Source organism: Paralichthys olivaceus, chromosome 2, assembly GCF_024713975.1.
Source record: "Paralichthys olivaceus isolate ysfri-2021 chromosome 2, ASM2471397v2, whole genome shotgun sequence".
In the NCBI taxonomy this organism is placed as follows: domain Eukaryota; kingdom Metazoa; phylum Chordata; class Actinopteri; order Pleuronectiformes; family Paralichthyidae; genus Paralichthys; species Paralichthys olivaceus.
In genome coordinates this window covers 13,561,681-13,574,769 of record NC_091094.1, presented here as the reverse complement: position 1 = coordinate 13,574,769, position 13,089 = coordinate 13,561,681, and the positions used below count along the sequence as shown (strand labels likewise).

General features: G+C 39.2%; 3 protein-coding genes and 1 long non-coding RNA gene across 13 annotated transcripts in view; 2 read left to right on the top strand and 2 right to left on the bottom strand.

Moving 5' to 3' along the window:
• The first annotated feature begins 403 nt into the window (after positions 1 to 403).
• On the top strand, positions 404 to 3,706 carry LOC109638525 (uncharacterized). 5 transcript variants are annotated; one of them, XR_011245861.1, is made up of 5 exons: positions 404 to 504; positions 938 to 1,051; positions 1,866 to 2,268; positions 2,352 to 2,487; positions 3,078 to 3,706. It is a non-coding gene; the product is annotated as an uncharacterized lncRNA (long non-coding RNA). The 5 variants fall into 5 exon arrangements; XR_011245864.1 differs by having other exon boundaries at positions 421 to 439; XR_011245862.1 differs by lacking the exon at positions 404 to 504 and adding an exon at positions 630 to 648.
• Positions 3,700 to 5,414, bottom strand: h1m (linker histone H1M). The gene is made up of 5 exons (XM_020101539.2): positions 4,899 to 5,414; positions 4,532 to 4,788; positions 4,338 to 4,449; positions 4,210 to 4,259; positions 3,700 to 4,015 (listed from the first exon to the last, which is right to left on the bottom strand). Exons 1-5 carry the CDS (start codon positions 5,131 to 5,133, stop codon positions 3,761 to 3,763), a joined length of 909 nt encoding a protein of 302 aa, XP_019957098.1. The 5' UTR covers positions 5,134 to 5,414; the 3' UTR covers positions 3,700 to 3,760.
• A 242-nt stretch (positions 5,415 to 5,656) lies between these two features.
• Positions 5,657 to 9,747, top strand: LOC109638462 (uncharacterized). 6 transcript variants are annotated; one of them, XM_020101454.2, is made up of 12 exons: positions 5,657 to 5,814; positions 5,928 to 5,954; positions 6,179 to 6,466; positions 6,695 to 6,751; positions 6,844 to 6,879; positions 6,953 to 7,045; positions 7,362 to 7,436; positions 7,726 to 7,776; positions 7,852 to 7,914; positions 8,244 to 8,345; positions 8,480 to 8,556; positions 8,646 to 9,747. In XM_020101454.2, exons 1-12 carry the CDS (start codon positions 5,781 to 5,783, stop codon positions 8,733 to 8,735), a joined length of 993 nt encoding a protein of 330 aa, XP_019957013.2. In that variant the 5' UTR covers positions 5,657 to 5,780; the 3' UTR covers positions 8,736 to 9,747. The 6 variants fall into 6 exon arrangements, with proteins under 6 accessions (XP_019957013.2, XP_069393212.1, XP_019957014.2 ...); XM_069537111.1 differs by lacking the exon at positions 6,844 to 6,879 and having other exon boundaries at positions 5,676 to 5,814; XM_020101455.2 differs by lacking the exon at positions 7,726 to 7,776 and having other exon boundaries at positions 5,676 to 5,814.
• Positions 9,748 to 10,523: 776 nt separating this feature from the next.
• LOC109638461 (calcium channel, voltage dependent, alpha2/delta subunit 3) overlaps positions 10,524 to 13,089 on the bottom strand; it is a 33,092-nt gene continuing 30,526 nt past the window's right edge. The window contains exons 36-39 of the mRNA XM_020101453.2: positions 12,874 to 12,991; positions 12,602 to 12,714; positions 12,278 to 12,360; positions 10,524 to 11,426 (exon numbers count right to left, since the gene is read on the bottom strand). Of these exons, the coding sequence (XP_019957012.1) occupies positions 11,334 to 11,426; positions 12,278 to 12,360; positions 12,602 to 12,714; positions 12,874 to 12,991 (407 nt within the window). The 3' untranslated portion in view covers positions 10,524 to 11,333. The remainder of the gene's footprint in view (positions 11,427 to 12,277; positions 12,361 to 12,601; positions 12,715 to 12,873; positions 12,992 to 13,089) is intronic.

Below are 13,089 nucleotides of genomic sequence, written 5' to 3'. Positions count from 1 at the left end.
GGTGATAATGAATTGCGCAGTGTACTGACAGATGTTTCTTATTTAAGCCACACTATTTAATGAGGGTAGTAGACTAAGGAACAGGAACATCTCTGTGTATTTTTTTGACCATAAAAGTGGCAAAATCCTCTTGAACTAGATTGGCCTGTAGAGCGCATTCTTCCACTAAAGCCCAACAGTCTCTTTAAATTGAATCACGTGACGCCAAGTTGCACACACTCATTCATACCAATCCTGTAAATGTGATCCATGTATTATTCCCTGAGAAATTTGAGATGTCCCCTTCTTCTACCAAGTTTCATTGAAATCTGCTCAGTAGTTTTTGTGTCCTGCTGAGAAACCAACCAACCAAGCAACAAGCAGGTGGGTGAAAAAACAACCTCCTTAGCGAAGGTGATAAAGAAACAACAGTGCAGCAGCACTCACATGAGCTGTGAAGGTAGAGCGTGGATGTGACCTTTAACTTATCTTTTAATCATTTTTAGTTTTTTGTCATGATGCACAGTAAGGCACAGAATAATCGTCCATCACGAAACTGTTTGTGAACAGGTTGAACAAAACTGACAGGAGAGTCAGTGAATTTTATTCTGAGCCCACACAGGCCTCAGAGGATATAATTGTTGACAGTCATGAAAGTGTGTGTTTACTGTAGGTAAATAGGATATTATATTTCCATTTCCTTTATTTTAACTTTACCATTTTATTGATAACAATTATAAGTTCATTACAGTAACAGAAAGTAATTAAGAATGTGAAGTTTATTTTATTTATTTGTATTTAATTTAGTTTTGATATACAGTGACAGCTCACTGTTTGAATCATGGACTATATTAGCTGTTGCTAAGCAACATGGAAACCTAACAGTCAATGTTAGCTAGCAAAAGAGATAATTAACAGGTTCAGGTTTAACACATCGCTGTGATTTATTTTGTTATAGGTAAACGAAGAGCACACTTAGTAAAACATCATTTCATTTATTAACTCCAAGTGAAAATACCTGCTTCAACCCCAGTGGTTTAATGCAGTCTGGCAGCGTGAAGTCCAGTGAGTGGTAAGTATCTACTTAGTTATCAGTATTACTACAAAGATCATGCTGTGTTGATATGAAAAGTATGTGGCCATGAAGATTCTGGGTTTAAGTGCAGGTCTTGAGCGAAATCTCTGCCAGTGAAAGTCAATATTTGTTGATGCTCAAACAATAACAGTATATAAAGATTTATTTGCAGTCATTGTGCTCAAAGCATCACATTTTATATCTAAAAATGTTCCACTGCACCGATTATCAACAGTTTTTCTATGACCTGCAGGGAAAAAATGAGTCTATATTTGTACACCAGGTACGTGCAGGTCCAACACAGTGGTGCCAAGCTGAGTGCCTTCTGGTACTTTTGATGTGGAAACGGGCAGTTTAAACTATTTAATGCACAAAAGGCCACATTGATATTTTATTGAATAAAGTATAATCATCCAATCCAGATGATGTAGGGGACAAGACAACAACGTCATTACCAAACCTGAGCAGAGGTGAGACTCACTTTGAAGCTGAACTCTGATCAGATATTTAGACAGAGAGATAGAATTATTATCATTTCATTCACACATAACACCACGGAGAAAAAACTGAATTCACTTAGAGAAGAGAAAAATTCACTCAAAGACAAAAGAGAAATTCCTATGAATATAAATGTTCTTGCAAAAAAAAAAATCACTTACAGATTAATTATTGAACCCTGTGTGTGTGTACACGTGTGCACGTTTATGGACTGAGATTATTTTGAGGTTAAGTCATAGACTTTTTTTTTTTTATACTACAACAGTTTTTTTCTGGCCTGAGGGTTATCTTAACCCAATCCTGTTCATTACAGGTGACAGGAGACTTCTCCAGCTTCTTTCAAGACACTCATTCCTCTAATGTCCAAGCATGGGATCAGTCTTGTCCCTCAAGTTTCGCAGAATAGATGGAAAGGCAAAAACCCAGGGAGACAAAGGTGTTGTCCCCAGAGGAGCGAGGGCGCTTGATCCAGGGCAGCTGCAGTCTGGCCTGAAGAATTGCAGTGATAATGATAATCCCAGTGCTAGATGTGTCTCTGCAGGAGCCAGTGACGACACCCCTGAACAGGACCAGGTTAAAGACTTTAATGCTTTACTCCCTGAGATCAAAGAGCTCTGGAAAAAAACAGCTCAACTGGAGGCAGACTTTAAGAAATTAAAAACCAACACACAAGACCTCGGAGTGATTACAGGGGAACTTGAAGACCAGCGGCGCAGGTGGCACGTGCTTACAAGAGTAATGAACTGGGTCGAAAGAGATGAAAAGTTTGTGATATGTATTTGTCATTACGATTTTCCAGGTATGACATTTTAGAAGAGCACATCAAGGACTTGACAGAGCTGCACGAGAATGAAATTTTGATCCTGAAAGACGAACTAGCCGATATGGAGGGGATGTTTGTTTATCAATTTCAGGAAAGAGCAGCAGATATTCTAGTAAGCCTCACTAACCCTTACCCTTACAAACCATTTTCACAACAGACATTCTGACATGAGCAATCATTCTTTGTGTCATTGACAATATAGCCTGTGTTCTGTTGAGGTGAGTCAGGGTCCTGGTATTATGTAACCTGGATCAATGGAATAAAGCATATTGAATATGTTTTAGCCTTTGACCAATGTTGGAGATGAGTACTAACTGTGCAAAGCAACTGTCCAAATTATGCCCCTGAGATCCGAACGTAGTGAACAGTGCAGGTTTACTCCGTCAACTGATAACTTCACTGAAAAGCTAAATGTGCTACTAAAGCACACAGTCTGTAAAGAGCAACATGGAGGGTCACACCACAAATCTTCAGACCTTGTCTCAAGATAGGGTTTCTGTGTCAAAATGAAGAGTGGGTGGATGCTTTATGTTGCATAATTAAAATCATAAAATCTAAAATCAATGAAAATCACAGGACCACAGGTTAATTTAGTCAATGCTGCAACTCCAACTATCTGTTATGGAAACATGATTAACTGTAATTTCTCAGATTCTATCAGACTGTTCAACTATAAAGAGGATTTTTGTCTCTGACCTGCAGGAGGAACTTCACACACGTATCTCAAAGCTGGAGCTTCAGCAGCAGATGCATCTGGAGTCAGCCACAGGTGGTGGGGTTTGCAGGAAGCTAGTCAATATGATGCTGGCTGTTCTGATTGTCCTCTTGGAGTTTGTGCTCATCTCTGTCATCTTCTTGACAAAAACACCCAGCTGCATATTTTCAACACTGCTTTTTGTAATCCTCATCTCCATACTCTTGAGGTACTGGGATATGGTTTAGGATTATTATCCCATTTAAAGTATTCAGTATCCTAAAATCAAAAACTGGCTCAGGCATCATTAAAAAATCAGTGGATGGACACTAAAATATCAAGTCTCATCTCAGTGTCAATTGAACAGAACTGAAAACACCATGCAAACAGAGGTCAAAGTTTAAACATACAAATGTCACATGAGATTTAAATTGAGTCATTCTGTTTTAAACCTACATACAACTGTAACATTTCCCAACTTTACCCATTAGTGAAATGAGATGTATGGCAAACTACCTTACCAACCAACAGTGGAAGTTGGTGTTAATGGATTGCTATTCAAACTGGTCACCAGTTCTGTTGAAGTGTTAATGTGTGTTGACCACAGTAATAAAAGAAAAGCACAAGTGATCAAGAAGTTAAGATTTTATTTCAAGACAATACAATATAAAATCAGTTAAGAGCTATTCATTTATTCTGCAGCCTTCCTCCCTCGTTTCCCAGTTGCTTTGGTGGCAGGGGCGTCGCTCCCTGTTTTAGTCACCTTGCTCTGGGATGCCTTTGCCTCCTTGGTGTTCTTTGCTGCCTTTGTTTTGGTTGAATCTGCAGCTCCCTTGTCATCCTCCTTCTCAGCAGCTTTTTTAGCTTTTGGCTTCTTTGCTGGAGCAGCTTTTGTTGTGGTAGCAGTCTCTTCGTCTTTCTTTGACTTTTTGGGAGGTTTAGATTCCTGAAATGAAAAATAAAGTAATCTAGTCATTTGTAATCTTGATTTAAAAGGAGCAAAGGGCAGTTCTGCTCAGGGGAGCCACAACAAGTTAAAAGTGCCTTAAAAAACAACAACACAAGCACATACATCGCTACATTATAGAATTTTAGACAACATAATCTCTCTCCCACAGATGGAGCATTAAAACATCTCACCTCCTTTGACTTGGCGGGTTCACTGTCAACATCTTTCTTTTTTTTGACTCCTGTAAGAATTTACAAGGAATTTAAAATTGCCACTTACAAGACTGACCTTCCTGAGTAATGTCACATTCTATTTTCACCTGCTTTTGGGGATTTCTTCTTGGCTCCATCTTTGGCTGGTTTTGGAGCTTTCTGCACATTAGGATCTGTATTCTCAGTTTTTGACTTTGGCTCCTTGACTTTGGGTGCAAGCTTAAGACAGGACAAAAAAAACAAACCCTATTAATGACGCAATTTGACCCGTGTTAATGAAGCTGCAGACCTGACCGCTTACCCTGAATTTACCCATCGCGCCTGTGGTGCTACTGGAGTTGGCAGGACGCACCAGCGTGCCAGTCTCGATCCCCTTCTTCAGGGCTCTCCGCACCAAGTGCTTCAACCTCACCAAATCCACAGAGGGGTATTTCTGTTTGATGTAGTTCTGTATGGCTTGGGAGGAAACCCCTTTGCGCGAGTCCAGCTCTTTGAGCGCCTCGTTCACCATAATGGCTGTAGACGGATGAGTTGAAATTTTACGCAGCGCTGCAGCATCTAAAGAACAAACTATGTTTATACATTGATCGGGGGGAGGGATGGTTTAAACACTGGCCACACAGCAGCAGCTTAAACGAAATATCAGTCATTGGCGTTTGCGCACAGACCTGATTTAGCTTTGACTTTCTCCTCCACCGGCGAGTCGCTGGGGGATGGCACAGGCGCACCAGCAGAGTCCGCTGCTGGCTTTTTAGGAGGCATCACAACAACAGCAGAATATTTAAAAAACAACAGGATCACAATGCAGACTCCCCAAAGAGTAACAGTACGCGACACGTGCTCCCTGTCCCTGCAGTCTCCGTCTTTATGCAGTTGCTTCCGGTAAAATGAGACCAGGTGCATCACATCACGTCAGGTGCGATGCATTAGAGGCTGTCAATTAAAGCCATCAGGGGACTGTGCTGACGTCACAGCCTGTCCAACCTGTGTTAGAGTCTCTCTGTGATTATGTTCCCACCAATATTCTGATATGAACACGATCAAGTGTTCAATCAATAAAGTACATCCATCCATGTATGTTTCCATGTATGTATGTGAGCACGTATCTATCCATCCATGATAATTGCCTGAATAAGACACTGTCAGGTAAACAGCAATGTGCATCTTAATCTCATTGTAACATCCATCTGGAGTTGCTACAGCATTTTGGGATATTGACATGTATGTTACCAACTGTTTAGTATGTAACATGTAAACAAGAAATTAGATGGAACTCTCTATAGTCATGCAAACAACATCATCGAAACAGTCTTGACTACTGTTAGTAAAGGCGTTTACAGTGTGTAAGTGTATGAATGATTTTAAATAACTGACCCAGTATGAAGTGTGTACTTTAGGCCCCCCCCCACTCAAAACAGGATGTAAATGTCCGGGTGATTCACTTCTGAGGCTCGCTGTGGTTTTCTAGTTCTGCAAAATGACATGCTATTATGTGTGTCTGTGTATTCAGACACACATACTGAGGTTTCACGATTCTGGCCGGCTTCATCATGGCAGGACTTGTGTTGCTCGTCATTTTCATAAGTGGGTAGACATTTTGTAATTATCAATGTTGGCTATTATATTGTAGTTTTTGTTTCTGGTTGTTTATGAGACTATAGTGTCAGTTATTATTACATCTATTTTATTTCCATTAGGTTCCTTTCACGAGATTCAACTTCAAGGTCAGAGTCTGATCTTTTACATTTCACATTCAGCTCTGCTGTTTTCACTCTATGTGAAGTTTATTGTGAGCTGTTATTGATTTGAGTTTTTAATCAGTTTGCCTGCACAGTAGAGTTTCTTTACCTTATTTACCTTAATCTGAAATTCCACATTCACAACTTTATGACATTGATGCAACTATTGAGAGCTTAATATAACTAAATGTTTTTCTTCACTCGTTCAGCTCTTTTTCAACCTAAACTGGTGATGAATACATCAGCGATCACAGAGACAGACACTGTCACAATGCACTGTCAGCCTCCACCTGCTGTGTTGAAGTGTTATTTCTACACTGAGGGACAAGAAACCAAAATCTTCCCATGTCTGAAGACACTGTCAGGGACTGAGCTGCTGCTGCTGGCACATAAGAGCTCCCCCGCTGAGGTTAAAGTAAGATGTTTTTATACCGTAAAGTTAGGACATAACCATTCTCCGTCTCTACACAGCAACACATCCTCCATCACCATACGCAGTGAGTTACTTCTTTTTCTGCTCTTTTACTATAGTGCAGCATGAATGAGTGAGGGAAGAGAAACAACCATTCAACAACTTCTTTTCCCATAACTCAAGTTTTGTCACTTTAATAAGTACATTTTCTTTCTCAGGTTCTAGATTTTAAAAGTTTTGTGAACAGTATTCACAGTATAATTGTATTTATGTGCCTGCAAAGGAAACTGATCCATCGCCTTTTATTGTATAGAGACTGTGGAAATAGAGTCACACGAGATGCAAACTACGCCATTTCCTATGAGCACAGGTAAAACATGCTGCATTTAAATTGAAATCTATCCTGACAAAACACTCACTATTTTTGTTCTGTTGAGTTGTAAAAGTTGTTTTATTCAACAGGACCTCCTACTTCAACTCCTGTAACGTCTATAAATGGTAATGAAATTAAACATATGGTGTGACTTTGTTTCAACCATTATAATGAAATGTATTTTCCTTCATTCATCAGGTCTGACGGTCAGTACTAGAAACCCAAAGGAAAATGTTATTGCTACTTCTCATTTGAGTTCTCCGTCACTAACACCGGTGAAAACAGCATCAGGTGACGAAATCACTCAAGTTTTTTTTATGATTCACAGAAGACTCAGACTTAGATAGTCAGACGACAAGGAAAACATTCTTTAATTCTTTTATCCTTTAATTTTTATTTTTGCCTCCATGAAACATTGAGTGCTAATTTCTGGATTCGTCACGTTTGACACTTTAGTTACTTATTCACCAGAGCAACACTGTTTTTTCTTATATCTTGTGTGTCACATACTTGAAGAAATACTTGAGATGTGTTCTTTTAAAAGTTGTTCCTTTTTTGGACCTATTTCCAAGCATTACACTAGAATGTATTTTCCTTCATACATCAGGTCTGACTGTCAGTACAAGGAGCCCAAAGGAAAATGTTGTTTCTACTTTGCAAACGCCACTGAAAGTAACATCAGGTATTTCTACCTTTCTATACTTTTTTCCTCCAAGAAATAGTTCCAGGATTCATCATGTTCACCACCTGTCACTTTACTTTGTCACTAGAAATACAGTAGTTAAGTCAAGCAGACGAAAATAAAACTATCATGACAAGTCCAGTGTGTAAGCTTTAGGTGAAAGGGATCTACTGACATAAATTGAATATAAAATAATCTTAGTGATGTTTTCAGATACAACTTCACCACTAGATGTCACTAAATTCTACACAACGAACCTTTAAAAGTTCTAAAAAAAAACATTTAACAGGTCTGGAAGTTCACAGACCTCATACTTCAACTCCTTTGACGTCTATAAAAGGTAATAAAACCACATGCAATTTGTGCCTTTTTCCAAGCATTATAATGATGAGGTGTATGTTTCTTTATTCATCAGGTCTGAATGTCACACCGAGGAACTCTAAGGAACATGTTAACTTTTCTTTTCTTGGGAAACCAGGTGACAAAATCCCTTTTCTTAAAGATTCACACAGATGTTGAAAAAACATTTATCTGAGAGTAACAGATGTTTTTGTTAACATTTAATTATATACCTTTTAATATTTCTTTCATTTTTAATTTTTGCCTTCAAGAAACAGTTATTGCTTATTGCAGGATTCATCAAGTTCACCACTTTAGTTATTTTACTTATTCGTTTCATATTATGTGGTGTGACATGCACGGGTAGAAACTCTGAAGGTACACACAGTCTGACATGCACGGGTAGAAACTCTGAAGGTACACACAGTCTTCCTGTTGCTTTACTGATACTCCACTCCTCTGAAACAGAAATAAGGATGTTGACACTGGTGGCAGTTTCAGCTGGTTTTGGAGTCACCGTGGGTGTCATCTCACTGGGACTGGGCATTCTCAGCACCAGAAGAAGAAGTGGTGAGGACTGTGTCCATTTACTGTATATGTCCAGTTAATGTACATGTACATACTTGAAGTATGTTACTGAAATGTTGGTATATAAAACCATCCACATGCAGAGAAATGATTTAAGTCTTTTAAATTTGTATCAGACTCAACAATGCCTGTGTCATCTTACAAACTCACTGGTACCAAGAAACTGAGCAGACGAGAGTCTCAAAATGAACAAGTAAGTGAGACACGAGGCACAGTATATGGTTGTTATAGAGGTTTATAGATGTTATAAGAGCGCTCAGAGTTGGTATCTTTCTTTTCTAGTCAGATGATTACCACACCTACCACACCATCGCTGAGAAGCCGCCTGAACGAGCCCCAGAGATGGTGTACAGCACCCTGCAGCTGGTTTAAAGGGAAGACAGAGGAGACTGCCCAAAGACCTGTTTTTAAACCATGTGCAATTTTAGTCTCGACATTAATACAAATCGAAGTGGTTGATTTGACATTCCTGAAATAGTTTTAATAATGTGACTGTGGTTATTGAGAGGCCACTTCTTATAACATTGCGTATAGCAGACAACATTATAACATCATACAGTGTTTGGAAATGTACTCTATTTATATGTACTGTAATATGTATTAATAAGGATGTCCTGTATAGCTTCTCTACAACAGACTACAAACATTTTCCAATCTAAATGACCAATTAGATTTCAGTCTGTCATGACTGAAAGACATTAGTATCTTAATCGCTTCAGAAATGAGAGGCTGTTTCTGTTTTTGTCTCTGTTACATCACTTGGCTATTGTTAAAGGTGCAGTGTGTAGAATTTAGTGTTGTAGTTGCATGTTGCAGCTGAACACCCCTCACCTCACCCTCTCCTTCCAAACATGAAAAAGAACCTGTGGTAGCTTCAGTTGTCATAAATCTCAAAAGGTGTTTAGTTTGTCCAGTCTGGACTAATGTAAAAAACATGGCGGCCTCTGTAGAGAGGACCCCCTTGATGTAAATATAAAGTATTTAAATATAAAGAGTCTTTTCTAGAGTAAAGAAAACTACAATTCATACAATTTAGATGAAACCAACTAGTGAAAACATCATGAAGATTATTCTACATTAAATTTCTGCCAATAGATCCTGTTCACCTAAATCTTACACACTGGAGCTTTAAGCCTCTCTGGGTTTGGAATCAGAAACCTGGATACGACGTTATTGGCAATTACATCTGTTCTTGCTGCTCCCTTCATCTCTGTCAGACATTTTCTTTCGTATGCAAACTTTAAACATGGATACATTCCTCCATTTAGTGTGTTTTCTCACGAACGTTGTAAATATTGTTATGCTGTCGAGGTTTCTATGTTTTCTTTCCTGTCAATGTGTGAATATGAGCTTTACAAATACAATTTTGATCGATTGATTCACATATTCTGAGTGGCTTCTTCTTTCATTTTTAATATAATTGTTTTGAGAAGTGAACCGTCACCGTCATCTCTAGAGCCAACATACGCTTTCTTTTTCACTACTGAGATGTCTTTGCCCACAGTGACAGGATCACAGCATGTGATTATCAAGTGCCCTCAGGTTTAAGTTCTGCTTTTCCCTCTGCAACATTAAGCAGAAGTCAAATGAAACAAGATCATGGGAGTGAGCAGTTGTGGCTGTCAGCTTGCAACAGGCAGTTCTCAGGAACCAAAACAAAGCTGGTGAGAATTAGTTGATGAGTAAAATGATAAAAACTTTTGACTGTAACCACTTCCTGTTTGTGACAGGATCACGCTGTATGACCACATCTATGCAGAGAGTACGCTGGGAGCGGCGACAGTGCACGCACTTTATCTGACCTAAGTGACAGAACATCAGCTGGTAGATTTAGAGATAAAGACATGAGAAGCAGTTATTTAATCACCTGTAAAACAATACATCAACATTTGTGCAGCCAGAGTTAAAGCAACACTGTGTAACCTAGTTCACTGTTTATTAATGAAGTGTAGAATTGAACCTGACCTTATCGTAACCTTAACCTTTGACTAAGTCTTCACCCTGAAACGGAATGATTCATGTTGTGAGGAGAAGCTTCATCTGCCCACAAGAAGGCCCAGATGTGCCCATGTAAACAGGTTTATGTCCCTGCAACATTAGTAATACACACACATACACACAAACACACACAATATTCGAAAAAATTAACACACGTGTAAATGAGGTAAAATATGTCTTTGTTTATTCGTCAGCTCTCTCAAACTTACAGTTGAGAGTACGTGGTCACCTTGACAAATCACGGCTGGATGTATGAACGTGATATTCTTCAAACACACTTTGCTGAATCTTCATCATGCATCTTTAGCTCGTCTGAACCGTCTCCTGCTTTAATACGAGGAGAAACTGACAGAGGAAAGTTCACGTGTTCTGTTTTCTCTCCAGTATTTTACATGATCCACATTATTATCAACATCAGAAAGAACTCAGTAATAAACTTAAATTATCTGAGGAATGTATGAAAAGTATGACGCCACTGTCAATAGTCTTTTTTTTTTTTAGCATTTGAATGCTAGGAATACAGAGCGCTCTGCCTCCTTTTCACATGACAAAAGTGCATTTCACATTCTGTAGACTTTTACATTAACTTTCAGTTTGTACTTTGCGACACAGAAACCTATTTGATGTCTTATATCATCCTATTTCCTTTGCATTGACTGGAGACATGTTGCTTCTCTTATTTAATTTCAGTGCACCTTAAGGACAATATGGCAAACTGTGAACTGCAATGCTCTGAACAAAGTCACCAAGCACTCTCATTTTCTTTTACTGCGCCACATCGTTCATGATTTCTGCATTAATGGATGCGAGTCTCAGTACTACAGTTTTTTTTTGTTTCCTAGTGGAGCGCTGCCAGTTCAGTTGCAGAGCTAATGAGCAAATTCATTTCTGATTGGCCATATTCTCTATGTGTTTATAAGCTTAATCTAGTTTGAGTTCGTCCTCACTGAGGTCTGGTCCTGCTGCTGACGGTCACCTGCTGACGGCCGCTGCTATCAGAGGGAGCAGAGCTGCTGTTAGAGCACTGGAGAGGCGTGTTGCTGAACCACACTCCATGGCGTTTTCCTGCAGAAGAGAAGGTTGTATGTGATGAAAGATTTTTTTGCAAGCTCATGTTTAGGTATGTGACTTTTGGAAGAATCTGCTTTATCGCAGCTATTCTTGGTCGTATTGTTTCCAGTTATTATGACAGGACAGTTCCTTCAAGCTCATATAAACGTCTGGGATCACAGCAGCATCGCTAGAACAAAGTTCAAAGGGACAAAATCCCTGAGCGATTAGACAACCAGACAAATATACACTGTACAAAGAGAAACCTGACTGAAGCATCCTCCCTGAAACAGGAAGAACAGTTTACACAAAGAACCCACAAAGGTAGAAACACAAAACAGAAAGCTGGATCAGAATCGTTCATAAGAACTACTAGTACTCAAATACACTTTATAGAAACCACTTTGTTTCAGAGTAAAATGAGAAGAAAGCCTATAAAATATTGTTAATATTTCCTTGTTGCACAGGAGAAGTCAGCACACAGCTGCAACAGGTATGAAAGGTTAAAAGAGTCAGTCTGCAACTGAAAGTTCAAGTTATGATTATCCATTCATTTTCTTGGCTGATCTGCGAGTTTATTTAAAACCCATACAACTGTCTTTTTACACATTTCTCTTTCTTCGTTTTTTATTATTTATACATTGCATGCATTCCCTTATCTCAGAATTTAACTTGGTGTGTACAATCATATTATTACAAGAGGAATCCAAAACTATGAAAATGAGATGAAAAACTAAGATTTTCTATTAATGATTATTTGTGTAAACCTCGTGTCTTTCCTTCCGTGGATCTGAGTATTTCAGAGTGGTCTCACATATACAAATGTACGCAGACACAGGTAACAGTACACAGGCATGATGTCATACCTCAGGGTGGAACGGATGACATGATTCAGGTTTCTTTCTGTCCTTCTGAAACTTCAGTCTGTCACATTTCAGGGACTCGTTGTGTTCAGAGATGTCAAGGAAAAAAAAGACAAACTGAACAGAGCTAAGTTTAGAGCTTCACTAACCTACAGTACATCAGGACTCGTTGAGGCTGATGTGAAACTGAACACTCGAGTGGTACAACTCCATAAATAACCCCTAAGAAAAAATGTCGCTCTGCTCACTCAGTATTTCTATTCTGAAACAAACCACATACTCAAAGCTTCAACTCATCAACATTGGTGTTTCCATTACAAAGGATATACATGATCTCGATGGGGTCCATGGTTACTGGAGGAGAACTGCTGCAGTCACACTTATTGTCCACAACAACCATGAAGAGGTTGCTGCTGGGAATCTGCTGTATGACAAAAGACCTGCAGCCCAAACACACACACACACACACACACACACACACACGCACGCACGCACGCACACACACACACACACACACACACACTGTTAAATATGGGTGGATGTCGAGGAATTGATTTTTGAAATTTGAGTAAATAATGGAAAATGGCCTGCAGCAGTACCTGGTGCAGCCCTCACAGTCGATGTTGCCTGTTGTTTCTTTGATGGTGCGTTCAGAGACAAAAGCAGGGTATTCTGTGTCACATGGAACCATCATGGTTTTACCCCGAGACCTCTGAGCTGAATGTGGGACAAAGAAAGCTGTGCTGAACCACGGTTGTTTGATACACAACAGTTAAAGAGAGTATATCCTGTCTCACACACACACACACACACAC